Here is a 23,550-nt window from a genome sequence, read left to right on the forward strand (position 1 = left end):
AATCCTGGGAAGGTCTCCACATTGGCCATATTAGGGTGACTGAAACGGATCTCCGGCCACTCGCACCGAGAAATCATCAGGAGCGGTCAAGCGTGGCCGCCGTGCAGTCTTCGCGCCGGACAAGCATACACATGAACTTGTAAGATGCGAAGACATTGCGTGCACGATCGAGGTTCTGTTGGCTGGCGAATGGCCCCGTCTGCGCCGCATCGTCGTTCAGACTGGTGTGGTGGAGGGAGTCGGTGATCTGAACGAGTTCAGCTTCGTTCAGGAGGCAAGATAGCATCATTACATGTCTTGGTAGGGAGTGACCGTACAGCATCGCGGCGGTATCGAAGTATGCGATTTCGGCAAAGAAGGAGCAGTTTGTCATCACTCGCTGATGGAGACGAAATTGACTGCTCTGTCAGCTGATGACTGGTCCTTCGACCTTCGAGGACGACTCAGAGGACGCAGATGCGTCAGATTGTGAATGGGCTGGCAAAAAGGCAGAGCCTTATATGCATGGCCGCGCCGAGCAAGTCGAGCGAATTGCACTATGCATGCATCATAGAGCTCAAGCTGTACAATGCAGGGTCTCGCGATGTAAGCTAGTTGAGCTTTGTGCACTGAGGACATCTTGCGGATCGCGCGCAGAACGGCGCGTCGTTGTTGCGTTATCTTGTGCAACTCGACTCCTCGCCATGGCGAGCGCAAAGCCAGCCAGCACACCAGGTGTAAGCCATCTTGCTCGGAAGTAGTGCAGTGACTGAATTGTGCCTCGCAGTCCACCCCGTGAGCAGCTGCCCATCAGGGCGACGGCGCACGCTAACGAGCTGATGACAGTCTGGTGTGCATGGGCCACACCCGACCCCTCACTTCGCTTGCATTTTCCCCATTACAGCCAGACGGCAGCTACTTCCTGATCAGTACATGCAAGGACAAGGTACCTCTGCTCAGAGCGGGCAAATCTGGCGACTGGGTGGGCTCATTTGTCGGCCATACGGGTGCAGTGTCAGTCGGCGCATGTGCACTCCTGGCCGAGCGAGAGCTAAAGATGACTGTACAGGTGGTCGGGCAAGCTCAATAGAGATGCGAGCCGTGCAGTGACGGGCAGCGCCGATTTTTCTGCCATTGTCTGGAACGCTCGCACCGGCGCAGCAGAATTCACGCTCGCTCACGAACATATCGTCAAGGCGGTAGATATCTCACCTGTAGGAGATCATGTCATCACAGGCGGACATGAAGGCAAGCTGCGCTTGTTCAATCTCGCTAGCGCGTCAATCAGCAACGGCGATGAGACTGCGCGGCCAGAATGTACCATACTCGTCGCGCAGGACGTCAAAGGCAAAGGTCGAGCTCACGACGGCGTCGTACGGTCTACCATCTGGCATGACGCGCGCGGCGAGATCATTACAGCGGGCGAAGATGCCAAGATAAGAATTTGGGATATCAGCAGTCAGGCATGTATCGCAACTATCGAGGCGCCTTCCACCGCGAGGACAGGTATACCAGATCCGATATCGTCTTTACAGACGACAGGCAGCGAGACCATACTGTCTACGACGCACGCCAGTAACGTTTCGCTGTTCGACTTGAGCTCGCGCACCTTTGTTGCCACTTACAAGCTCGATTATGCGCCGTCGTGCGCTGCGTTCCATCCCAACAGTCCAGACATCTTCCTGACCGGCTCGACGCAAGACTCTGCTGTGCGCATACATTCTCGCAACGAATCGGCCGACTGTCTGCACTGGTTCAAAGGTCACCACGGCGGCGTGCATTGCATCGACTTTTCACCAGACGGCCAGCTCTACGCCTCTGGCAGCGAAGATGGCACGATCCGTCTATGGCAGACGACACAAAAGACCTACGGCCTCTGGGTCCTCGAAGAGGTCACAGATGTCCCAGCATCGTAATCTCGCAACATGCATCTCGCAACTCTAGTAGAATCTGGCTCGTTTGCCCGCCCGACTGGTCTGAGCAGGCACTTGGTCTGGGCTGCAGTATCTCGGAAGCTTCGATCGGTCCGTCTTGATGTGAAGCATGAGGGGCGCGTCGGCACAGATGACGGCTCTTGCGTATGCTCCCGCAACGTTGATACTGCCTCTATCTGTCAGGTGGATATTATCGCCAATCCAGTTGAGCCTTGTGCCAGCCTCTCCGAGCACCTTCTGCAGAGCCGCGGCGGCTGCTTCGTGGTCGACAAAGTATGCGCCAGTCTCGTAAGCCGCTGCCTTTGCACGTGCAGTAAAGAGACTGTGTTGAAAGTCAAAGACGCCGGCCGGATTGTTCCAGAGGTTCATGGGCAAAGGTCCCGAAATGATCACCTGGGCCTTTGCCTGCTGAAAGAGCTTGATCGTCTTGATAGCGTATTCGTGATAAGTCTCAACCTGACCGCATGTGCCCGCGGCATCACAATCGCCATGGTGCTCTGTCGTGTTGCTAAAGTCGTTGCGACCAAACTCGAGGCTGACGAAATCTCCAGGCTGAACTCGCGAGGCAATCTCGTCGAACAGACCGTTATCGGTCGTTGTGTGATACGAGGAACCCTTGGAGCACAGTGAGCTTCGTCTCGAGCTGGTCTGAGAAGGTCCGCACCGGCACGGCTTGGTTGTCGACTGGAATGTCGAGCAGAGCGCCGATATTGGTGCCCCATCCTCGCGTTGACACAGCCGTCAGAGAATCACCCATCAGCCATAACTTTTGTGCGCAGATCGAGAGCGAGAGTGTGCTCAGTGCGAGAAGTGACACGACTGAAGGCATCGCTTTCCGCTTCTTTGATGTTATAAGAGCTGTGCGCTGACACCAGAAACAAGATGGTCGCTAGCGACAGGCTCAGAAGGAGGAGGTAGCACTCGATCAGACGGGAGACGAGATCAAGAGTGGTTGACGAAACGCGGTCGCGACACAGCAGCGCATGAGTGAGAGATAACAAGAAGGAGATGGAGAAGGACGCAGCCACAAGAACAACAAGACAACAAGGTGAAGGCCTGCTGGCGAATTGGAAGAGAAGAATTTCGCGCCCACTGGAATTTCATATTTCCGATCATCCGCTCGGCGATCGACAGTGACCACATGTCATTCGACTAAGCGCGCATCGGTAGTATCCGATTGAATTGACCAGTATCGAATCAACGACTGCCCACTCTGTCGGTGATTGTGACTATTGGCTCGCCCAGGCCTTGAGCTGTCATCATCCGGCAGAAAGTCTGCATCGCCGCTTGCAAGTCGACGCCTTTGTCGCAACATCGGGTCAGACGACCTTATCGTGTAGCTTGGCCGAGTCTAGACGACACGCGACTTGTCGACTGCCCACTCGCTCGAGTTCGAGCAGTCTCGGACACGCACAATGATGCTAGCGTGAACGCAAAACCGAGACGAGGTCAGTGCACATGCCTGCATGTCCAAATAACCGGCTAACCACCTGTGCACACAGATGCGATCGGCTTTCGAGTCCTATATACTCCGCCTGACAGGGGATGGTAAGGCCGAGCTCAAGGGCGCGCCGGTACAGCCCGAGCTCGCCCATGATTATGGCTCGGCATCGTGGACCTCGAGCGAACCAGTCAACGCGACGGGCGCCATGGCGAACAGTTTTCTATCCAGTCAATCTGGACTGTCCGACGATTCGATGTTCTCGTCTAACAGCGAGAGATCGTCCGTTGCCGACGATGAGCCTTGCTCGCCAGCGACCGAGGAGGAAGAAGAGTCGACGCTGCTAGAGGATGGTCACCCGTCAGCTTGCTACCAGTATCAATGTCAACCCGCAAGCGCGTCGGCTTCACACTCACGCTTTGACAGTCGGCAGACGAGTCGTACTTCGGAGGTCTCCACGGACACAGATGCGAGCTTTGACGAAGAACTACTGGGAAGCATGTCCTGGCTCGACGTGGCCGCTCCTGCTTCGTCCTCTGCATCTCGATGGCAGATTGCGTTCAGGAGCACGCAAGATCAGGGTTTCATGCGGTCTCATCCCAGCCAACATGCCTGCATGAGCCCGCCGAAGCGCCGCACGTCTACCGTGACCGAAAAGATCACCATCGACCCGAGAGTCTCGCCTCTGCATGCTCGAAGACGCGAGAGAGACTCGAGGGAGCAAGTCAGGCAGCCGTCGCCGACCAGACCAGCACAGCCAAAGCGCCGTACCAGCAATGGGCGGCGCTTCTTACAGCTCTTTGCCGGTAAGGGCTTCACCAGCAAAGCAGAGCCAGATGTGCAACGTATACCCTCAGAGAAAAGTATATTCCCCCGGCGACAATCACTCGTCGAAAGCAAGCGGACGAATGAGAAGAGTGCTGCTAACAGCAGTAGCTCGCTCCTGACGCGTTCGATCAACTCGATACGCTCGGTGCCTAATATGCTTTCATCTGCACCCGTGCAACACGCCGACTGGCACAAATTTGCACAAGACCTAGATGAAAGCGAGGGTGTCGATGAGCATCCCCGGCCGACTTCGCCTGGCGAGCTCCCTTGGCCCAGACTGTCCCTCCTGAAAGGCACATCGAGCAACGGCGAAGTAGCGAGCAGCTCTGTGCAGCTCCAGACGTTTGCCTTTTCGCCCTCTGCACCCCAGAAAGCGATTTTGCCACTGGCCAAGCCGAGACCATCAGGCGTGCAGCCGACATCCAGTGCGATAGCATGCATACCCCCTCCCCCATCAGTTCACGATATCGTGAGCGAGATCAGCGAGATCGAGCTGATAGCCGATGATGCGGAACCCGTACCGGACGAGCAACCGATAGTCCGATTTCTGGCCAATTCGAGTCACTTGCGCATGCTCACGCTCGAATTTGAGATGATGCGCCATCGCAAGATTGTGGCGCCTCTTCGTGGGCGTGCGGTCACCATCGTGGTGGCGCCCCGACGCAAGCATGCTCAGTCAACCAGTGCGAATGCACGGGCGCCCTATGCTTCGCCCGGTCCTTCGACATTGAGGTTGGTAATATGTTGATTAGCAGGAGATATAGCAGATATAGCAGCAACAGCCCGAGAAAGGCGAATACAGCTAGTATAGCAGCAGAAACAGCAGCAGCAGCAGCAGTAAAGTCAGATCTACGTATCTGTGTAAATTGCTTGTTGTGTACAGGACAACGCGGGCGTTTCTTTTGGTACAACATTGTGTGCTGCATCAGATTGACACTATTCCCTGACCTTCGCCGTAGAGGTAGTACATGGCACGCTGTGATATGACCTGCGAGCGGTAGATTAGCGCCTGAGCACAAACGCGCTTGTCTTTGCTCGACTCACGCGAATATGACTTGGCAGATATGCAACGGTAGCGTAAGTGAGCAGTCCGAACAGGAGTATGACGAAGATGTCTGTTCGGCAGTTCAGCGAGGGTGCTGAGCAGGCACTGACTGACGTACGAAAAGAAATCATCTCCCATGGCTCATACATGGAGAACGAGAAACCTCCTGTGCTGAGAGCATGGATGCAGCGTCAGCTGAAGGACAAGCGATAGATGAGCCGCACTGGACATGGAGAGATCAAGCGAGCAGAAGGGCAGCTGACTAGGTGAACCACCAGTTGTTGAAGACATTGCTCGGCGGCGGAAGCTTAGGCCTCTGTCGCCCGTCTGCGCCCTTTGTGCTCATCGTACGCGTGACGACCGGTCGCCGCGGCTGATCCGTCGCTGTTGTCGCCATCTTGCTGGAGCTCGAGCTTGGGCACCGGCGTTTTGGCTGACGCGCTCTCTCGTCGACTGACTTTCACAGCATCCGCGACGAGTTGTCTCACACGGGACAGAGCGGGAGTCGAGCCAGTCGAGTGCAGCGTAGCGCAAGCCTAGACAGCGACAGCCATCATGTGAGTGACGCCAGGCCTCGGTCCTGTCGCGACATCTCGACATCTCGCAATAGGAACATCTACCAACGACAGCCCTTTTCCGCAACCTCGTCTCCACTGTGCCAACGATGCCAGCGACACGACCCAATCACACAATCGCGTGCTCGTGAGATCCCTCGCTGACCGGTCGTCATGCGCACAGGTCGTCCGGACAGCCTTATGATCCTTACATCCCAGGCGCTCAGCCCGGGGGTGCGAGCAAACCGACCGGATCGAAAGCGCCCAACAGCAAGACGGCAGAGATCCAAGGCCAGATTGATGATACTGTCAACATCATGAGAGAGAACATCACCAAGGTCAACGAGCGAGGCGAGAGACTCGATTCTCTCCAAGACAAAACAGGTCAGCCGCGTGCTGGCTTCAGTCCTAGCGACGACTGACTTGCCGCGCACGACGACAGATAACTTGGCCGTCAGTGCGCAAGGATTCAGGAGAGGCGCGAATCGCGTGAGAAAGGCAATGTGGTGGAAAGACATGAAGATGAGATTGCTCATAGGCGCTGGCCTCATCATCCTCATCATCGTCATCGTAGGCACGTCAGCCTCGGATGCTCGCACAGGCATTGCGCTGACGTGATGGGATGCGTGCAGTGCCTATCGTCGTCAAGAACAAATAGGGATCATCGCACGATTCGTCGAATGACAGCGGACTCAATCCGATCGGACCCATCTCGCCTCCTTCTCTGGCACGTAACGCCACAGGAGGCGCCAACCAAAGCTCCAACTCGACAGCCGGTACCAGTAGCCGCTTCCTACCTCTCTCCAACGCAATCTGAACCAAATAAGTACGCAAGCCGCGCCACTGTCACCTGTCTGTCGAACTAGTCCGATTATACCCTCTGTGTGACTCTCCTCAAGAGAGGTTCCCATCACACCGAACCAAAGCTGCTGTCATGTCTACCTTGCCCTATTCCAGAAGAAGACGTCGACGTCTCGTGCGGAACCCCACTGGGAAGCCCGGAACCACCTTACCTCAAAGCCAAAGCCGATTTCGTAGAGCTTGCTGACAAAGCTCGAAAGCTTACATTTAGTCGTTCGCTCTGTACCATTGTACCATCCTGTGATGCTGCCTCGGCCGTCTGTCTGGGACTCCATCATGATACATGCAAGGTGGCAAGCCGGCTGCTGCTCCGCCATGTGACGCGTTCCGAGCTCGACCTTCAGCCTTGATTCTGCTGCAGACGTGAAATGTCGTTCGGCCGACCAGGATCAACCCTTGCTGCTCTCACTGTCTCTCCACCGGGTACGATGACCCCCCACCGGGGCCACGGCGAAGGAGTCTGACTGCCTGTAACAGAGCGTGGTTCGTTTCCTCTCGATCACGATGGCAAGCATCTACCGGAGCAGTACCGATACATCCGGCTGATCTCGTGCTTTGGATGGTGCAGGAGAATGCAAGGTGTTCATGAAAGAGTACCTCAAGTGCCTCAAGACGCACAAGAATGAGAACTCAAAGTGCCGACATCTCTCAAAGAGCTATCTCAACTGTCGCATGGAGCAGTCAGTCTACCATCGCTCAGCACACTCCACTTTGATGAACAGTGTGGACAGTGGTCTCATGGAACGAGACGAATGGGAGAATTTCGGTCTGCAAGATGTCGATGCTGCGCCAAAGACGATGGCAGGCCAATCGGCTCCGACGACAGACGCCTCGACACCCGGCAAGACATGAGCTGGCAGGACAGTGCGTGCAGTACAACAAGAGAACCATCACGCTGTCTTGCGCCAATCGACATAGCGTGAGTACAGCTCGTCCGTAAAGCTCGGCTCGGTCTGCATGACGCACGTCAGCAGCAAGCAATTTCCCAGTGATCGACGGGGGCACACATAGATCAGGCTGAGCAGAGCTTGGATGTACTCCTTTTTGGGGAGTACAGGGCCGCTTGTGAGCGAGTCCTTGTCAGCATGTTGTTGCACGACAGACTGCACAAGCTCCGCGCTCGTGCTTGCTTTCGACTGTCGAGGCGCTACCGTTGGCTTCTCCGTCGGACGCTGATTGTTGGGCACCGAGGGAGGTCTCGCATGCCCATTGCTGACGTGACGTCGTGCTGGCTTTACTGGTTGACCAGGGGAGATCGATGGCGCTGACGGAGCGGGTGCAGCACCCAACAGAGCCATCAGTGCACGACTGTCTGCTTGTAGATCGGGCTGAGCGGGCGCAGATGGCTTGGCAGCACTCTGGAACATGGTGTCGAGAAGCGATAGACCCGTAGGCAGCTTCGACGCATCTGGCGCATTCCTCGACTGTATGCTCTCCGCTTTCTCAGGCTGACTGTCCGGCAGAGTACCAAAGAGGGCATTGAGACTGATCGTCTGCCCTGTCGCTTTCGATGCTGATTGCTGTGGTTCTGCGGCCGAGCTTCTTGCTAGTCTGTCAGGAGAGAGCTCAGCCCTGTTGTCGGGCGCGTCTCTCGGGTAGCGCACTCGAGCATTCGCTGGCCTATCCTCTCCCTATGCTCCGGCTCGAAGACCCAGATTCCATGTACCGCATCTGTACCGACATGAGCAGAATGCAACAGAGAGAGAGAGCACAAGCTGCATACCCGTCTTTGAGGATTGCACAATGATGAATTGGGGGGTCGTTTCTATTGATTCTTCGTCGTCCAGGCTCTCGCTCACATTGTCCACGCCGTTTCGATTGAGAACGAAGAAGCCGTAGAGTGGCGTGGACCGTCTGAAGCAGCGTTGATGGGGCATCAGCTCGAGTGCAGCGTGACGAAAGCCTTGCTCTGCTGACCTGCGAAAGAGGAACAGAGTGCCCTCCACGCCCGTCTTGGTCTGCGTTCGCACGTCATGAGCCCAGATGGAATGGCTAGTTCTATGGACTGGAGTACCCAAGCACCGTCTGCATGTCGATACAGCACAACATAGCTTGACGAGTCGAGTATTTCGATAATGCTCGGGTCGTGACGCCGCAACGTCTTGAGATTGAGCGCAAGCTTGGCATTGTCTATCTGACTCAGGCCTGGCAGTGCCATGGGAAGCTGCTTCGCGCCTGATGTGCGGTCCTGCTTGCGTGTAGGACTGCCGGATAGGATCGACAGGAGAGCGCGTTGCGTCATCAGAAATGCATGATTAGCGACAACAAGGAACATTGCACATGGTATCTATACAGCCCCACCAGCAGAGACAGACGCCTGTCTTACGGGCAAGGTAAGACAGGCTGCTTGCGCAAGCGTGTGCAGAGCGCAATGAATTCGACATCGCTCTCTGCAGTCACGTAGCCATGTCGGATGAGGAAATCGAGCAGTACGAGAGCGCAATTCGGTTTGAACTCGCCAGCGAGCAACTTGGGGATGAGTTCTTGTACCGGAAGACATTCGAACTGAGCCACTTCGCCATCGTCGGCATTCGTCTGCGGCCACAGACCAGGGGTCAGGTCGCCTTTTGGTGCATCCAGAGGCAAATCGTAGATATACTGTAGTTCGGGTTGGAGCCAGCCACCTGCATTGAAGTAGGTGTAGCTGAGTATGCCTGCAGATCGGATACGTTGGCGGACAAAGGCGGGCGAAAGTGAGGCTTCTTCTGAGCATTCGCGTAGGATCGATTCGAAAGGCGAATCAGAAGCAGTAATGCCCCCCGCTACTGTGTTATCGAGCGCTCCTGGCCAGCTACAGAGTACGTCAGCTTGTTGTACCGAGAGGCGAGGTAGATACACACGTCTGCTTGTCAGGAGATCGTTTGGCGACCCAAACAACGAGACCACCCGTTCCAGGATCTTGGTGATAAGCCGTCAGATGGACGCCAAAGGTCGCAAATCCAAAGAGCGAGCATGCCGCACGCTCGATCTCAAAGATGATATTGCCGCCGGGCAGATGACAGACGGCAGAAGTAGGTTGGGAGATGGCCTTTGGACCGTAGATCGCGTATCGTTCGTCTCGCCAGCCGCTGAGCTCGTCTAGGAATGTGCGCGATTCTTTCCAGTTGCGGATGATGCGATCGAACTGGGCTGTGATCTCGTCTTTGCCTTGTTCGCGCAAAGCGGGTGACAAGCCGACAGCGAGCAGGTCTGTCGAAGGCGTGCTATCTAGCGTGGGCGTCGCACTGTCTGAGAAGAGCCATTCCCAGCATTGCAGTCCGTGGTAGCGCGTGACGTTGACACTGTCCTTTCTGAGGGCATCTATGACGTTTTGCCTCAGGAAGCCGATGGGCTGCCGAGTGTCTGCTAGCGTGTAGAAGAGCGGTACGATCTGCTGCGATTGTTCGAGCAAGGAGTCTGCAGAAGTCGGCTCAATGGTCCAGGATTTGTTGTAGGCTGCCTTGACCAAACAGGGCGATATCTCTACAGAGTCGCAACGATTGGCGACACCGACGAGCGAGTAGATGCCCGAGGGTAGATCGACCGGTCTCCTTCTGACCACGGAGAGCGACACGGGTGCACAGGTGGCTTCATCAGATTCGTCGAATGCATCCAGACGAGTTGGCGAGCCGCCGGGCTGGAAGAGAGGCTCATCGGCGCCCCATGCTTCTCTGTGCTCCGTCTCTTCTGCCGTGGCTGTCGTGGGAGATCTGAACGCTTCCGGGTTGAGCGAGAGCCGCTTGACGTTGAGTGCTTTGGGTGCCATTCGTGCCTGACCTTGCAAAGTCTGACTCGACGGAGCCTCAGCTCACTTGGCGGTCGATGCCGAACAGGAGCAAGTGCCACCCTCGTCGAGTCTGACTGCTGTCTGCTGCTGTCCTGAGCAGCGAGGGTGGTGTCAGGTTGAGGGAGTGATTGTCGATTGGGTGCTCCGCTGAAATTGACGAGTTCCCCTCAGAGAAGGCAACGAAACAGACGCAGCTCAGCCAGATCACTCGCAGAGAGCTGCAGCGGATCAGCAACGAGCGCCTGTCCCGTCCTGCCATCCTGCGAGCTTAGCTGTACGCCCGACCTGAGCGGTCAGCTGAAAGGCGCTCGGACTACGACGTCGACGAGGAGACAGCTGCCAAGGCGACCGATAGCTCAGCATGGGCCAGCAACAGTCTGCGCCGCCATCGGCAGGTCCTACTTCGCCAGTACAGCAGGCTGGCTTCACTCACCAGCGATCAGAGCGCCGAAGCAGAAGGAGCCCTTCGTCCAGCGCCAGGCAACGACACGATTCTCCTTCTCAGGCCTCCCGACGGAGCCAGCACAGCAACAACAGCAACAGCAGTCTTTCGACCCAGGAGGAAGAAGACGAGGACGAGAGGGTCCAAACTCGGAGGAGGACGAGCGAGGAGCGACCCCCTCTGGACCGCAATCCTTCCTCCTCGACGAGCTCGACTCACACGATCACCTCTCTCAATCGCCCTCATCGTCAGTCGTCTCGTCTGACAGGGTTGAGTAGCGGGAGCAGCGCTAGCGGGCAAAGCAGAGTCAAAGCGCTCACTCAAGACGGACGCCGAAAATCGATCGCCTTGCCCGACCTCGACCCGGCTCTACTCGGGCCTTCTGCGTCATCGCTGTCACCGACCGGCGAATCTGCCTCGAGGAGGATACAGAACGCATTCTATCAGCGCGGGAACGCAGGCCCTGCTTCGATGGGTCAAACACTCTCTGCGCCTGCGGGCGCTCTCGATGACGAAAGCGATCTTCAGACCAGCAGCGAACCTGGCCCCTCGCGCTGGCGAAGGTCACTCTCACAGAAGCGTTCGAGTGGGAGCGGGACGAGAGAGAGGACCGCTAGCGCGGCCAGTGCAGCGAGCAGCAACATCATTGGCACGCAGCATCAGAACTCGCCCAATTCCTCCTCCCCCAGTCATCTGCCCGAGCCCCGACCGGGCAGCTCCCAGTCGGGCTTCAGGTCACCCTCGGACTCATCGCTCTCTGTATCACAACAGCAACAGGGTACCTCGCCCACCAATCGGGCAGGGCCAGGGATCGAGTTTGCAAAGTCGACAGCCTCGACCCAGACATCGTTCGTCCATCATAACGATCACGAGCTCGGCGCTGCCGCCTCTTCCACTAGCTCCCTCTTGCCGCCTCCGCTTGGCTATACATACGACCGGTACATCGATGGCCAATCGAGACCATCGACTGAGTCTGACGATGCATCGGCGCCAAGCCAAGCAGCCAGCTCCTCAGAGAATGGCAGAGACTCCCTTGAGACCGGCATGACATCACAGCCACTTTCTCGGGATCCATCTTCGGGTAACGCTGTCTTGTCGCCCATGTCGGGCACGCCCAAAGCCATCGCGTCTGCTTACGACGAGTCCAACGAAGAAAGCCAGCCTGTCGACCTCGAGCACTTTTCTCCACCCCAGGTCTCTGCGGAGATCGATTCCAACCAGCTCAATGCGTTCAATATGACCCAACTGCCGCCTCTGCAAGTGCCTCAAGATACAATCGTTGCGCCCCTCTTTCCTGCCAACGTCGCTTTGCCGCCGCCTATCGCGCTGCCACTTGTCGGATCTGCATTCGCCAAGGACGGCTCAGGCAAGCCAGCAAATGAGCAAGGCGATCGTCCCTTGGACGCTAGTCCAAAGACGAGATCGCGCGTCAACAGTGCCAACGCAGGCGAGGCGCTCGCACAGCATCAAACACTCGATCAACTTACCGGCTTAGCCGGGCTTGATCAGAATGCAATGGTCAATGCCATCTCGCCCGAAGAGTCTACGCTTGTCTCGCCCATTCCCATCTTACCGCCCAACGTCATGACGGCGGCGGCGCCCATCGCTGCGCTCACCAATCTCGCCAATCCTGCTGCGGCAGAAGCAGTCAAGAACGCTACTGTCGATCTCGGAGCAGGTCCAGAAGGCGTGCCCACGCTACTCACTTGGCGTCCCGGCAACCGAATAGGAGGCGAAGGCGGCCCGGATGGCACGGGCGAAGGCGCGAGTAAGAAGGGACCGGAACGCGTCTATGTGACCGGCACATTTGCCAATCGATGGCAAACTAAGATCGAACTTTCCAAGAAATCGCAAGTAGCCACCCGTCTGCTCTTCTTTCGAAGCTGATCTTCGAGGATTCACAGGAACGCAACTGACTTCTCTGCCCTCATATCGCTGCCGCCTGGACCTCATCGTCTCAAGTTCATCGTAGACAAGCAATGGAAGACGAGCAAGAATTTGCCCTCTGCGACAGATCAAGACGGCAATTTGATCAATTATCTTCAAGTCAGTGGACACCTTTGCCTGGCCCGTGCCGCAAGCTGATCCGCTGGGCAGGTACACCCGTCTGGACAGCGTGGTATTCCACGCGTCGTCACTGCGCCGACGGATGATTCAGAAGAAGAGGAGGATCCAGAAGAGCACATCTGGTGCTCTGATATCCCACCCGAGCTCATCGCATACGGCGAGGCTTCGGATGCGGCGGAGGACGCGATCGAACAGTATCTCAGCAGCCAGCAAGGCGAGCCCACCGACGAGACGCCCGAGCAAGCGAGGGAGAGGATAAACAAACGATATTTGCCGTCCCTCGTGCAGCCACCTGCGTTACCTGCACAGCTCGAGCGAGGCGTGCTCAACTCGACCGCGCTTGTTCCTCAAGGCAGCGGTGATGATCCGATGATCCTGCCTAAACCGGATCACAGCGTCATCGATCATCTTGCAGCCAGTCCCATCAAACAGGGTCTCCTATGTGTGGGCATCACTAAGCGATACAAACGAAAGGCAGGCGTGCTCGGGTCAGCATCTGCTCCTATGCTGACTTTGTATTCCGTTTGCAGTACGTCACCACGGTATTCTACAAGCCCATTCAGGCGATGCTTCCTGCACAGCCATAGACGAAGCTCGCCACCACTGATCTGTCAAGATGTGTGCAATAGGGGGACGAAATGTCAAGTGTTTTGTAGCTTCTACACATGCAATACATTGGAAACATAACTTTCAGTCACACAGCGTGGGATGCGAATAGTTGCGTAATGTCTGAAGCGCAAGAAGGCCGGCTCGCTTGCACGCGAGACGTGGATGTCGTGAAGTGTCGGGATCAGTTGTAGCCTCCATAGATATCCGGCAGATCCTGTCTCTGCTGCTGTTGTGGGTAGGCCTGTCCTTGGATCTGCGAATTCGGGTATGCCTGTCCTTGTGCGTGCGTCTGTGGCTGTCCGTAGCTCGCGTAGGGCTGCGCGTAGTGTGTGGATTGATAGTACTGCTCAGCAGACGGTTGCTGCTGATAGTAGGCATCCTGAGGTTGGTAGCTCGCTCGTTGATAATGATCCTGCGAGCCTGGCAAAGCGAGTGGTGCGCCGGTCATGTAGTTGTCATTGCGTGCCATTGAAGGCGTCTGGGACATCAGAGATCGTCCGGAATTGGTACGACCGAGCGCAGACATGTTGACATTGTCATTGAATGACGGTGGCGACTTGCGCTTGATCGTGCCCGCTTGCGATGAGAGATCTGTGGGCGGCAAAGAGGGCAGGATGTCGTTGAGCTCTTCTCGTGGCGAGTGCTGCTGTCGAAGGCCAGTGGGAGCCTGTAGACTTCCCATCGAGCCACCATGACTGTGGTTGTTGAATGATCGCGACGAAGGTATTGCGCCCGCACCATATGCGAGCTGTGCGCATCGTCAAAGCATCAGTCTACCTTAGGGCGGAGGAAAGATGACGCACCTTTTCGTCAAGATCTTGGCTGTGATCAGAGTCCGAGCGGTGATCAATTGTGTTACTCGGTCCGAAATCGACAGAGTTGTATCGGTCTTCGAACCTCTTGCTCGGCTTGAACTTGAGCTTGCGAATAATACTGCTGCAAAGTGAGCTTTGAAGCAGGCCTTGTAGCTAAGCTTTGCTTACGTCCAAATGATGTAGATAAGGGCTATACTGCCTGCGATGCTTGCAATGATGATGATCGCCTTCTTGCCAACCCCGGCATGAGATGACGAGCTTGACGAGTCCGGCGAGCTCGTTGCAGTCGCACTTGCCGAGGACGAGATGATGGACAGCGAGTTGCTTGTGGTGGACGAAGCAAGCGTAGAGGTGCTCGTGCGCGTTAGCCGGCTGGATGACGAGCTACTGGTGACCAGACTAGTCGTGCTTGTCGTGACAGACGATGAGCTGACGGACGAGCTTGTCGTCGGCAAGCTCGAGGTCGATGACGATGACGATGAGCTCGACGCTGGCACGGTCTGCGAAGCAGTCGAGGTCGTTGAGTCGGCAAAGAAACTGCTCAGGGCAGAATCGATGCCGCCGAAGAAGCCACCGTGACTGCTGGTACTCGTCGGACTCGCGGAACTGCCTGTGGACGTCGGCTGTGCTGTCGCCGTCGTCGTCGCGCCACCGCCGCCGCCGAGTATGCCCGCAATGTCAGGAAAGCCTTGACGCTTTTGTAGTTTGATCATCTCTGGCTGGCTACGTTTGTCCTGTTGAAGAGGGTCACTACGCCTTTGCTTCGCAAGCGCACGGCCAAAGGCGTTGACGCGATGACGACGCTGACGAGCTCGCTGACGGATCAAGTCATGCTCATCGCCATGAACTCGCCTTTGTAGATTACTGTCGGCTCGTGTGCCATCCAGTGAGCTAGCGAAACAAAGGGCCACGTGGCTAGCTGCCAGAGCGATGACGACGATCCGCGTGAACATGATCGCAGTCTGATTGAGTGATGGTATATAGGAATAGAAGGAGTGTGTGTTTTTCGGTCAGATGTGCCTGACTGCCTGCTGGCTCAGCTTCGAGCGTGCAGAGTTGTCGCCTGGCAGACGAGATGGAACGTCGACAGGTCCGTGCGTGACGATTCTCAGCGAAGAGACCGGCTGTAGCGAGCCGTGCGGGCGTGTGCGTGTGCGAATGCGATCAATGCAAGTGTGGCGTCCCGTGATGCGCTACAAAGAACAATAGGCGTGACAAAGGCGGCGCGCCAGCGACTATGCTGCAGGCTTTCAGCACGTCTGACTTGCCAGTCACCGTGAAGGATCAGCCCGGCCGACTTGTCAGATCTCAGCGAGGTGTCTGCTTCTCGATCGCACTGTTCTCCCTTTGGCTTTGGCCGAGAGCTGATCTGGTCGACGACGCGTCGAAAGCGCGATAAAAAGGAACGACGCGCCGCGGATGCCAGCGCCCTCAACTGCGCGCGCTCATTGGCAGCAACGGCGATGCTTGCGGCGAGTATACATGCATACACATACTCAGAAGAATCTCCAAAGACTGTCTGCACCGGTCTTGTCCTTGAATCTGAGCTCATAAACATTAGCATGGGACGAATGATACGTGCAGGACTCACCTGAGATATGACCTGCACGCAAAGTAGAGTCCGAACAGGCCGCCAAAGTACATGATGGCGACTTTGCCTGCACCTCCCCGCACCGGTTGTTGCAAGAATGACCATATCGCTGGCGACACGTAACTGAAGACGAGCATATGCGCAATGAAGAAGAAAAAGGACGTCCGGCCAAAGACGATTAACGGCAGCCGCTCTGCTACTTTGGCGGGTATCAGGGACAACGCTGCCATGAGCAGGAAATTGACGCCGATCCAGAGAGATGAGTATGCGACATCTGGCGAATATTTGATGCTGTAAAGAAAGCTGAATACAGAAGTGTAGTACGGATTGTGATCTGACGGCAGATGAGTAGTTTGGGTTTGCTGAGAAGGTAGCAACCCGTCGCTTGTATTGCCCCAGCGAAGTACTCGCGTCGAAACGAACAGCGCGAAAAGAACGACGCCGAGAGCCTGCAGGAGATCAGCTAGGTTGCCTAATGAATTTTCGGACTTACAATGTTGACAGCCAGGATGGAAGACTCGGTGCGCGTTTTCCGGCTGAGCCAGCGGCCGTACAGCAGGCCCAAAAGGGCAAAGGACAGCCACCCAATTGGCGAGTAGAACAGTACGCAGCGATAGATAGCCAGCTTGCTCCAGTCCCCTCCGGATGTAGCAGGCACAGGCTGGAACAGCGCGTAGAACCAAAAGGATCGATCTCCGACGGCGATGTCTGGACTGGGGCAAAGGAGAACAGTCATCGCTTGTAGAGCAACGATGGATGCTGCAAGGAATGTGTCTCCGATCCATTGACAGCCTCGCAAAGTCATCTTTGTACGAGCCGCGAGCGCATCCTCACTTTGCGTCAAGGCGAGCAGAATGATGCCGGACAGCGCATAGACCCAGCCAAGCATCCAGAGAGGCGTTGTAAACATGACTACCTGGAAGCGTGTAGCGACCAGCTGGCCAATTGTCAGAGCTTGATTTGCAAAGAGAAGCAGAAAGCCCCGCAGGACGAAGTGCCGAATGAGTCTCGGCGATTTCCATTGTAATCTGAGTCGTGATTTTAGGAAGTAGACGTTGCCTATCCCCAGCAGGAGAACGAAACCGGGAGCACAAGCATGTGTGAGAGTCCTCAATGTGTAATGTAACGGTGTCGGCCATTCTGTCACTCGATTGGAATAAGTTTCACCGCCGTGCGCCCAGTTGCCCAGAAAGAGCGAAGCGTGATCGATGGCCATGAGGACGATCAATAGTCCCCTGAGTAGATCTAGCGAGAGGAGCCGTACTCGTACTGGAGCATTGCGCTTGACTGCATCCGCAAGCGATCTGCAAGGAGAATGACTAAGCTGCTCCAAATGCGCAAAGTTGAGCTGGCGACCCACAAATCGTCTTCCTGAGCATACGTGGTAGCGTCTGGTAACAGCCTTGTCGATTCAGACACATCGTGATCCGCGGAAGGCGCCATGGCTTGCAGACCGCTCAGACAGACAGGGCGACGATGTGCGTAATCCGATGATATTTCAATATCAATTGACAGCGGATTGCTGAAGAAGCGCTACGCGTTCTGCGCGGTACGACGCCCGTAATGCATGTCTAAGTGACCAATACAAAGATGAGAAAGAAGACTGTCAAGAGTCCAAAGACTTTGAGCATGAGCCACTTTGCCATCTGTCAGCACATAGACGCCAGCAACGCAAATTGAGGCTTACCCTGTTCGACTGCACAGATGAGAGATACTTGAGCAGCTCCCTTTGCGCGCCCTGGACATTTGTCGCGATATCGTGCGTATCCGCATCTATCCTCTGCACAGTCTCGCCCTGCTGCGCTACCATTGTCGCCAGCTGTGAGAAGATGGACCCTAATTCGGCGATGGTGGACTCTATTGACTCTATCGCCGTCGAGCGCTGCCCGAGGTAATTGTCCTGCGGCTCCCTATCAATGATCCGATACGGATTGATCCAGATGGCGTACTTGTTGCTCCATCATCTCCATCTGCATGTATTGCCCATCTGCACTCTGTCCTTGCTGGCTCGGCCCCCCACCCATGTCGAGCGCTAAGAAATCTGCAGAGCCGTCGGCTTTCGCCTTGCCTTTCTCCTGGGCGCCAAATCCGCCCGTCGCAGATGTCATGCCGAGCGGCGTGGCGCTTCGTGCCGCTATCGCTGTGCCGGTTCCCGCTTGTGCATAGAGGGGAGAATCTGGACGAGAAGGCGGTGTAGAAGCAGCAGTGGAGCGAGCACGGAGAACTTTCCACGTCAGTGAGCGCCTTTGCCGACCTGACAGAGCGAGTGCTGACCTGATGCAGGGCCTGCGGAAGGTCCTGGCTGTGTAGAGTACCCGAATTGCTCCGTCCGTGACTTTGTTGCCTTCATGTTCTGCTCGAAGCTCTCGTCAATACTAGGCGGCGCGTGTCGAGCGCTGGAAATACCTGAGTGCGGACTTCTAAGACATCCTTGAAATTCATACTCGTCTTTGCCAAGGTTCCCTGTAGCATCATGACGACGTTGTTGTTATGTTCTTCGACCTGTTTCGAGCCTTTGCCGCTCCCGCCAGCTTGAGCCTGACCGGACCGAACAACGAGCTGCAGCTTTGCAATCTGCGCATTGAGATTGTTGATGTCTTGCTTGATGATGTACGTCAGCTCTGAGATCTCGACAGGCCTGTCATCGAACAATGTCTTCCTCTTGGCCACTGCATTATGTTCGTTCGCCGTCAGCGCTTTCGTTGCTCAAGGGCCAACAACGTACGTTGAGCTAATTTGCCCAATTTTGCGGTCGTCGACTGGATGTCTTTGCCGATCTGAGCAGCCTGTCGTGCGAATTCTGTCCGTTGCGCTGGCTGTGAGCTGCCAGAGGGCAACAACCGCTGCTTGTGCTCGGATGGCAAGTGAGCCGATCTCAGCCTGATCGTCTCGACGCAAGACTTGAACTCTGCCGTCCGTGACGTTGCCTTTGAGGTTGACATCCTCCGAACAAGCCAATCCGGCCCAATGAAGGTAGCAGCAAGCCGACCGACTTGTCAGGCGCCGAGGACTGGCGCGCTCGAAATTGTCGACGTGGCGTTTGCCTGGCGCGCCGCGAACAAGTCCTTGCAAGGGAGCCTCGGTCAGACTGCAGGCATTCGTAGGCGATCAGGCTCATGAAGGGCTAGGAAGGAGGAAAGAGTCATCGCATCCGACCGGCTGCAGATCGCGCCTCGTCCGACAGACAAAGTCAAGGTTGCATACCGCGCTCTCAGCGCCGGCTCACCTCGCAACGGCCAAAAGGCCCTATAGACTCGGCCAAACTCAGCTATGGTGAGATTCCATCGCACGATCATCTCACACTGCTACTTACTCCACTTGCAAACAGCCTATGCTGCTAGAAGTCACGGTCCGTCGTCACCTATCTATGCCTTGCCAATCGCTCATGCTAGCTCATGCCCGCAGCGCAAGGCGCTCGTCCGCTCAGAGCGTGTCAAATGTCCGTGTCCATTGGCGAGTTCGGAGGGCAAGTACTGATGCAGGAGCGCGCAATAGCAATCGACTTTCACCCGACGGAGCCTTGGGTCATAGCTGGTCTCTACACGGGCAGGGTTGTCATCTGGAACACGGACACAGGCGTACGTCGTGCTCGTTCTGCCATCGTAGACGTGCTGAGCGTACGCGGCTCTACAGGCGCTCGTCAAGACATTCGAGGTCACAGAAGTGCCCGTACGATGTGTTCGCTTTATCACTCGCAAGAACTGGTACGCCTCACGCGCGCTGGTGCTTGTATGCAAGCTCAAGCAAGCTGCCCGCAGGTTTATCTGCGGCTCTGACGACTTCCATCTCCGGATCTTCAACTACAATACGCAGGAAAAGATTGCAGCATTCGAGGCGCATCCGGATTATATCAGGTCAGTCGCGTCTTACCGCATGCTTGTGCTCACTGACATCGCTTCAGATGCTTGGCCGTGCATCCCACACAGAGTCTTGTTCTTACAGGCAGCGATGATATGACCATCAAGCTGTGGGACTGGGAAAAGAACTGGAAATGCGTCCAGGTGGGGTCACCATTGCTATCAATGCTGTCTATTGCTGACCATTTTGATTCGATTGACAGATGTTTGAGGGTCACACTCATTACATCATGAATATCGCCTTCAATCCGAAAGATTCAAACACGTTCGCATCCGCTTGCCTCGACCGCACCGTCAAAGTCTGGTCCCTCGGCGCGCCTATGGCCAACTTCACCCTCGATGCGCATGACAAGGGCGTCAACTATGTGGAATACTACCATGGCGGAGACAAGCCGTATCTGGTGACGACGGGAGACGACAGACTCGTCAAAATATGGGACTACCACTCAAAATCTTGCATCCAGACCTTAGAGGGTCACACCTCGAACGTCAGCTTCGCCATCTTCCATCCCTCGCTACCTATCATCATTTCGGGATCAGAAGACGGCACGGTGAAGATCTGGCATGCTGCTACTTATCGGCTCGAGAATACACTCAATTACGGTCTCGAGCGCGCTTGGTGTGTTGCGTATGGCAAGAAGCGCAATGATGTCGCGTTCGGCTTTGACGAGGGCGCTGTCGTCGTCAAGCTGGGGCGCGAGGAGCCCTCGGTCAGCATGGACTCGAACGGCAAAGTAGTCTATGCTCGTAACTCAGAAGTCCTCATCGCACATATTCAGAACCAAGGCGAGGATGCTCAGGATGGTCAGAGATTAGCAGTGCCTGTCAAAGAGCTAGGCAACACCGAGGTCTACGCCCAATCGCTGCAACACAGTCCCAATGGTCGTTTCGTAACCGTCTGCGGGGACGGCGAGTTCATCATCTACACTGCTCTTGCATGGCGCAACAAGTCCTACGGCAGCGCTCTTGGCTTTGCTTGGGCGAATGATTCGAACACTTATGCCGTTCGCGAGACGAACACAAAGATTAAAGTCTTTCGTAACTTCAAAGAGCGGCCAGGTCTTGTGACCATTGGATACACTGCCTCTGGGGTTTACGGCGGTGCTCTGCTCAGCGTCAAGGGATCAGGTTTCGTCGACTTTTATGACTGGGATAATGGGAATCTTGTCAGGCGGATAGAGGTCGATGCCCAGCAGATCTTATGGTCAACTACGGGCAACTACGTCGCGATCGCGGGCGACGAATCGATCTTCGTGCTTCGCTATGACCGCACTGCTTACATTGACCACGTCGAGAGTGGCGCGCCCTCTGCAGACGATGGTGTTGAGGCTGCTTTTGAATTGACCGCCGAGGTAGCAGACGTGGTCCGCACAGGCCAATGGATTGGCGACTGCTTCGTCTACACAACCGGTGCTAATCGTCTCAACTATCTCGTCGGCTCGCAATCTCATACTATATCTCATTTCGACCAGTGCGTGACCTGCCGGTGTAATTTGATCATGCTAATCGGTATGCAGGCAAATGTTCTTACTGGGTTATCTTCCTGGCCACAATCGGCTGTATCTATGCGACAAAGACGTGAATATCATGTCCTACAGTCTCTCGCTCGCCGTCATAGAATATCAAACCGCCATTCTTCGCGGCGACGAAGCTGCTGCGAACGAATTGTTACCTTCTATTCCCTCTCACGAACGAAACCGTATTGCTCGTTTCCTCGAAGCACAAGGTCGGTAGCCCTCAACGTCTCGCAAGCCCGCTGATCGGGCCGCCTTTGCAGATCTTAAGGAGCTTGCACTGGAAGTCTCTACTGATCCCGACCATCAATTTGAGCTCTCTGTACAGCTAGACGACCTCGAGCGCGCTCTCAGCATCGCACGCTCTAGCCCAAGTGTGGGTTCAGAAGCGAAATGGCGGACGATCGGTGATCGCGCTCTGGCGACGTGGAAGTTTCATTTGGCCGAAGAGTGCTTCGTCAACGCCAAAGATCTGTCGGCTCTGCTACTCTACTACACTTCTGTTGGCGACAGTGCAGGTCTCGAGAAGCTTGCGACGATGGCGGAAGGCAAAGGGCAGACCAATATTGCTTTCGCGTCTCGGTTGCAGCTTGGCGATTCCGTAGGCTGCGTCAGTCTGCTACTTGCGACAGAGCGACCTGCAGAAGCATCTCTGTTCGCTCGAACGTTTGCACCGAGGTATGCATACATGTGCAGGTCATCATGTCCTTTTGCTGATCTGCTGAAAATGTCTGTAGTCAAGTGCCACATGCGACGCAAGCGTGGAAGGCTAGCCTGCTCGCGCAGAAAAAGACACGCTTGGCGGATGCGATCGCGGATCCAGCAGAGAACCCAGAAGCATTCGAAGAGGGCTGGGAGGCGAGCTTAGCCAAAGAGGCAGAGCTCAAGCAGCACTCTTCTGCAACAACAAACGGGCTCATCGACTTTACTGCAGGCGAGCCGCATGCAGAGCCGAACGGCGTGCATCACGAAGCTATCGATGAACGTTTCGCAGGGCTAGACCTCAACCACGATGCTCATAATGATGCGACATATGATTACGGCGCGACAAATTATGCCGAGCAAGCGGACTGTGAGCTTATTCTCATTCGACTGACAACGTCGCTGACTTCGCGCAGTGCTGGGCTCGTTTGCAGACTCTAACGAAGGGAATGGCTATGCGCATGCGGCCCCGTCTATCAAGCTAGATGCGATTGAGGATCTCGACGCGGATGACAATTTTGTGTAATGCCCCCCCAAAACGTGACTCTCTGTTCATGCAAGAGCGTGCACACTGCATTGCTCCTCGATGATGGTACAGTACATGACGACTCAGTTGACGACTCGGATATTGTACGTCTTCTGCCATCGCTGAAAGTCCTCTTCTTGCTTTTTGTACTGCGCTGCCAAACTCTGTAGTATCTCTCGAATCTGTATCCTCGTGAGCCTGTGTCATGATGCAAATTGGCATGCGCACCCCACTGAAGTTTGTCTCGAGGGCGGGCAAGACATCTTTGACAGTCCGCTCGACGAGCACGCCGTGGATCATACGAAAGCATTTACGGTCTGCATCTTTCGCCTTTGCCGCCGTAAGCGTGTCAATCACGGCACTGTAGGCCTGTCTGAGATCTGTGCCATACAGATCTGTAGCGAGACGCACGCGTACTCGTCTCCTTCTGATTGTAGCTCGTTGAGTTTGGCAACGAGGGCCTGTATGGCACTTCGACGTGCGTTGTACTCGGCCGTGAGCTCTGCAGGTAGGCTCATCAGCGTTGGTTTCGGGGTGCCCTTTCATGCTACTGACCCTGGTCAGACGGACGAGCTTTTGCTTGCGTTGCCATCAGATCTTGGACACTAGACCTGGCTGGCTGTTTGGAGCGCTGTCTATCGAAAGAGCGCGCGCGTTACGTCAAGCGTCAGGCTCTTCTCGAACTCTTTGTGACGAGATCTATCTCAGCTATGGCAGACCTAAGATCAGCCAGAAATGCTCGTGACTGATGTGCATCCACAAAGATGTGCTCCCAGCGCTTGCCGGGTCTGACGGTCCGACGCAGACCTGTCCGACGGCTAGTCTCGCGCGTGCTTGTACCTCTACTTGCGGCAGTCGTGCTTTGGCGCCTTCTGATCAGATCCCGCACCGAACGGCCAGCCCAGCTTGTACCGCGCTTTCCCGAAAATGCGCCGCTGCATGTTGCCATATTGCGCTACGCTACGGGGAGCGTACAAAGTATAGAGGCGACCGCTGCCGTTGTTCAGCTATGGACGGAC

General features: G+C 55.8%; 14 protein-coding genes across 14 annotated transcripts; 6 read left to right on the forward strand and 8 right to left on the reverse strand.

Moving 5' to 3' along the window:
* Nucleotides 1–683: 683 nt before the first annotated feature.
* L969DRAFT_14320 (uncharacterized protein) lies at nucleotides 684–1,895 on the forward strand (the record flags this gene model as incomplete). Its single annotated transcript, XM_014714880.1, has 4 exons — nucleotides 684–716; nucleotides 767–774; nucleotides 826–993; nucleotides 1,049–1,895. 4 exons carry the CDS (start codon nucleotides 684–686, stop codon nucleotides 1,893–1,895), a joined length of 1,056 nt encoding a protein of 351 aa, XP_014570366.1.
* Nucleotides 1,883–2,627, reverse strand: L969DRAFT_68894 (uncharacterized protein). Its single transcript, XM_014715262.1, has one exon. It carries the CDS (start codon nucleotides 2,280–2,282, stop codon nucleotides 1,920–1,922), a length of 363 nt encoding a protein of 120 aa, XP_014570748.1. The 5' UTR covers nucleotides 2,283–2,627; the 3' UTR covers nucleotides 1,883–1,919.
* On the forward strand, nucleotides 2,403–4,930 carry L969DRAFT_91579 (uncharacterized protein; the record flags this gene model as incomplete). Its single annotated transcript, XM_014715263.1, has 2 exons — nucleotides 2,403–2,513; nucleotides 3,416–4,930. The coding sequence occupies 2 exons, from the start codon at nucleotides 2,403–2,405 to the stop codon at nucleotides 4,928–4,930; spliced, it is 1,626 nt and encodes a 541-aa protein (XP_014570749.1).
* Nucleotides 4,931–5,107: 177 nt separating this feature from the next.
* L969DRAFT_43606 (uncharacterized protein) lies at nucleotides 5,108–5,827 on the reverse strand (the record flags this gene model as incomplete). The annotated part of the gene is made up of 5 exons (XM_014715264.1): nucleotides 5,108–5,170; nucleotides 5,227–5,297; nucleotides 5,346–5,398; nucleotides 5,491–5,611; nucleotides 5,716–5,827. 5 exons carry the CDS (start codon nucleotides 5,825–5,827, stop codon nucleotides 5,108–5,110), a joined length of 420 nt encoding a protein of 139 aa, XP_014570750.1.
* On the forward strand, nucleotides 5,699–6,661 carry L969DRAFT_83995 (uncharacterized protein; the record flags this gene model as incomplete). The annotated part of the gene is made up of 3 exons (XM_014715265.1): nucleotides 5,699–6,165; nucleotides 6,224–6,355; nucleotides 6,414–6,661. Coding segments are annotated over 3 exons (360 nt in total), but the record flags the coding sequence as incomplete, so codon positions are not given.
* Nucleotides 6,474–6,692, reverse strand: L969DRAFT_43380 (uncharacterized protein; the record flags this gene model as incomplete). Its single annotated transcript, XM_014715266.1, has 1 exon — nucleotides 6,474–6,692. One exon carries the CDS (start codon nucleotides 6,690–6,692, stop codon nucleotides 6,474–6,476), a length of 219 nt encoding a protein of 72 aa, XP_014570752.1.
* A 27-nt stretch (nucleotides 6,693–6,719) lies between these two features.
* L969DRAFT_91583 (uncharacterized protein) lies at nucleotides 6,720–6,917 on the reverse strand (the record flags this gene model as incomplete). The annotated part of the gene is made up of 1 exon (XM_014715267.1): nucleotides 6,720–6,917. One exon carries the CDS (start codon nucleotides 6,915–6,917, stop codon nucleotides 6,720–6,722), a length of 198 nt encoding a protein of 65 aa, XP_014570753.1.
* A 60-nt stretch (nucleotides 6,918–6,977) lies between these two features.
* Nucleotides 6,978–7,595, forward strand: L969DRAFT_83996 (uncharacterized protein). The gene is made up of 4 exons (XM_014715268.1): nucleotides 6,978–7,065; nucleotides 7,120–7,149; nucleotides 7,211–7,322; nucleotides 7,374–7,595. Exons 1-4 carry the CDS (start codon nucleotides 7,011–7,013, stop codon nucleotides 7,492–7,494), a joined length of 318 nt encoding a protein of 105 aa, XP_014570754.1. The 5' UTR covers nucleotides 6,978–7,010; the 3' UTR covers nucleotides 7,495–7,595.
* L969DRAFT_44102 (uncharacterized protein) lies at nucleotides 7,533–10,387 on the reverse strand (the record flags this gene model as incomplete). The annotated part of the gene is made up of 8 exons (XM_014715269.1): nucleotides 7,533–7,595; nucleotides 7,650–8,193; nucleotides 8,247–8,313; nucleotides 8,366–8,496; nucleotides 8,560–8,600; nucleotides 8,657–8,846; nucleotides 8,969–9,433; nucleotides 9,483–10,387. 8 exons carry the CDS (start codon nucleotides 10,385–10,387, stop codon nucleotides 7,533–7,535), a joined length of 2,406 nt encoding a protein of 801 aa, XP_014570755.1.
* Nucleotides 10,388–10,578: 191 nt separating this feature from the next.
* On the forward strand, nucleotides 10,579–13,656 carry L969DRAFT_129982 (carbohydrate-binding module family 48 protein). The gene is made up of 3 exons (XM_014715270.1): nucleotides 10,579–12,700; nucleotides 12,755–12,896; nucleotides 12,948–13,656. Exons 1-3 carry the CDS (start codon nucleotides 10,770–10,772, stop codon nucleotides 13,602–13,604), a joined length of 2,730 nt encoding a protein of 909 aa, XP_014570756.1. The 5' UTR covers nucleotides 10,579–10,769; the 3' UTR covers nucleotides 13,605–13,656.
* Nucleotides 13,656–15,790, reverse strand: L969DRAFT_130373 (uncharacterized protein). Its single transcript, XM_014715271.1, has 3 exons — nucleotides 14,510–15,790; nucleotides 14,330–14,459; nucleotides 13,656–14,274 (listed from the first exon to the last, which is right to left on the reverse strand). Exons 1-3 carry the CDS (start codon nucleotides 15,292–15,294, stop codon nucleotides 13,708–13,710), a joined length of 1,482 nt encoding a protein of 493 aa, XP_014570757.1. The 5' UTR covers nucleotides 15,295–15,790; the 3' UTR covers nucleotides 13,656–13,707.
* Nucleotides 15,352–18,874, reverse strand: L969DRAFT_91588 (uncharacterized protein; the record flags this gene model as incomplete). Its single annotated transcript, XM_014715272.1, has 11 exons — nucleotides 15,352–15,534; nucleotides 15,679–15,776; nucleotides 15,867–15,883; nucleotides 15,933–16,381; nucleotides 16,426–17,256; nucleotides 17,519–17,569; nucleotides 17,620–17,838; nucleotides 17,882–18,156; nucleotides 18,207–18,285; nucleotides 18,339–18,601; nucleotides 18,658–18,874. The coding sequence occupies 11 exons, from the start codon at nucleotides 18,872–18,874 to the stop codon at nucleotides 15,352–15,354; spliced, it is 2,682 nt and encodes an 893-aa protein (XP_014570758.1).
* Nucleotides 18,875–18,980: 106 nt separating this feature from the next.
* L969DRAFT_84004 (uncharacterized protein) lies at nucleotides 18,981–22,692 on the forward strand. The gene is made up of 12 exons (XM_014715273.1): nucleotides 18,981–19,205; nucleotides 19,261–19,281; nucleotides 19,338–19,371; nucleotides 19,428–19,510; nucleotides 19,566–19,636; nucleotides 19,691–19,786; nucleotides 19,834–19,933; nucleotides 19,993–21,260; nucleotides 21,307–21,515; nucleotides 21,567–21,981; nucleotides 22,041–22,375; nucleotides 22,422–22,692. Exons 1-12 carry the CDS (start codon nucleotides 19,203–19,205, stop codon nucleotides 22,529–22,531), a joined length of 2,745 nt encoding a protein of 914 aa, XP_014570759.1. The 5' UTR covers nucleotides 18,981–19,202; the 3' UTR covers nucleotides 22,532–22,692.
* L969DRAFT_43240 (uncharacterized protein) lies at nucleotides 22,615–23,480 on the reverse strand (the record flags this gene model as incomplete). The annotated part of the gene is made up of 5 exons (XM_014715274.1): nucleotides 22,615–22,713; nucleotides 22,760–22,892; nucleotides 22,943–23,033; nucleotides 23,087–23,166; nucleotides 23,251–23,480. 5 exons carry the CDS (start codon nucleotides 23,478–23,480, stop codon nucleotides 22,615–22,617), a joined length of 633 nt encoding a protein of 210 aa, XP_014570760.1.
* Nucleotides 23,481–23,550: the final 70 nt, after the last annotated feature.

This window comes from Mixia osmundae, assembly GCF_000708205.1.
Source record: "Mixia osmundae IAM 14324 unplaced genomic scaffold scaffold_1, whole genome shotgun sequence".
Lineage (NCBI taxonomy): Eukaryota > Fungi > Basidiomycota > Mixiomycetes > Mixiales > Mixiaceae > Mixia > Mixia osmundae.

Coding starts and splice junctions, on each gene's coding strand:
- L969DRAFT_68894 (XM_014715262.1), bottom strand. CDS start 2,282: ATGAACCTCTGGAACAATCCGGCCGGCGTCTTTGACTTTCAACACAGT.
- L969DRAFT_83996 (XM_014715268.1), top strand. CDS start 7,011: ATGTCGTTCGGCCGACCAGGATCAACCCTTGCTGCTCTCACTGTCTCT. Junction 7,150..7,210: donor GTTTCCTCTCGATCACGATG/GCAAGCATCTAC, acceptor TGGATGGTGCAG/GAGAATGCAAGGTGTTCATG. Junction 7,323..7,373: donor CTCAACTGTCGCATGGAGCA/GTCAGTCTACCA, acceptor CAGTGTGGACAG/TGGTCTCATGGAACGAGACG.
- L969DRAFT_129982 (XM_014715270.1), top strand. CDS start 10,770: ATGGGCCAGCAACAGTCTGCGCCGCCATCGGCAGGTCCTACTTCGCCA. Junction 12,701..12,754: donor ATCGAACTTTCCAAGAAATC/GCAAGTAGCCAC, acceptor GAGGATTCACAG/GAACGCAACTGACTTCTCTG. Junction 12,897..12,947: donor ATTTGATCAATTATCTTCAA/GTCAGTGGACAC, acceptor TCCGCTGGGCAG/GTACACCCGTCTGGACAGCG.
- L969DRAFT_130373 (XM_014715271.1), bottom strand. CDS start 15,294: ATGTTCACGCGGATCGTCGTCATCGCTCTGGCAGCTAGCCACGTGGCC. Junction 14,460..14,509: donor CTTATCTACATCATTTGGAC/GTAAGCAAAGCT, acceptor ACTTTGCAGCAG/TATTATTCGCAAGCTCAAGT. Junction 14,275..14,329: donor GCCAAGATCTTGACGAAAAG/GTGCGTCATCTT, acceptor CGATGCGCACAG/CTCGCATATGGTGCGGGCGC.
- L969DRAFT_84004 (XM_014715273.1), top strand. Junction 19,282..19,337: donor CTATGCTGCTAGAAGTCACG/GTCCGTCGTCAC, acceptor TCATGCCCGCAG/CGCAAGGCGCTCGTCCGCTC. Junction 22,376..22,421: donor TTATGCCGAGCAAGCGGACT/GTGAGCTTATTC, acceptor GACTTCGCGCAG/TGCTGGGCTCGTTTGCAGAC.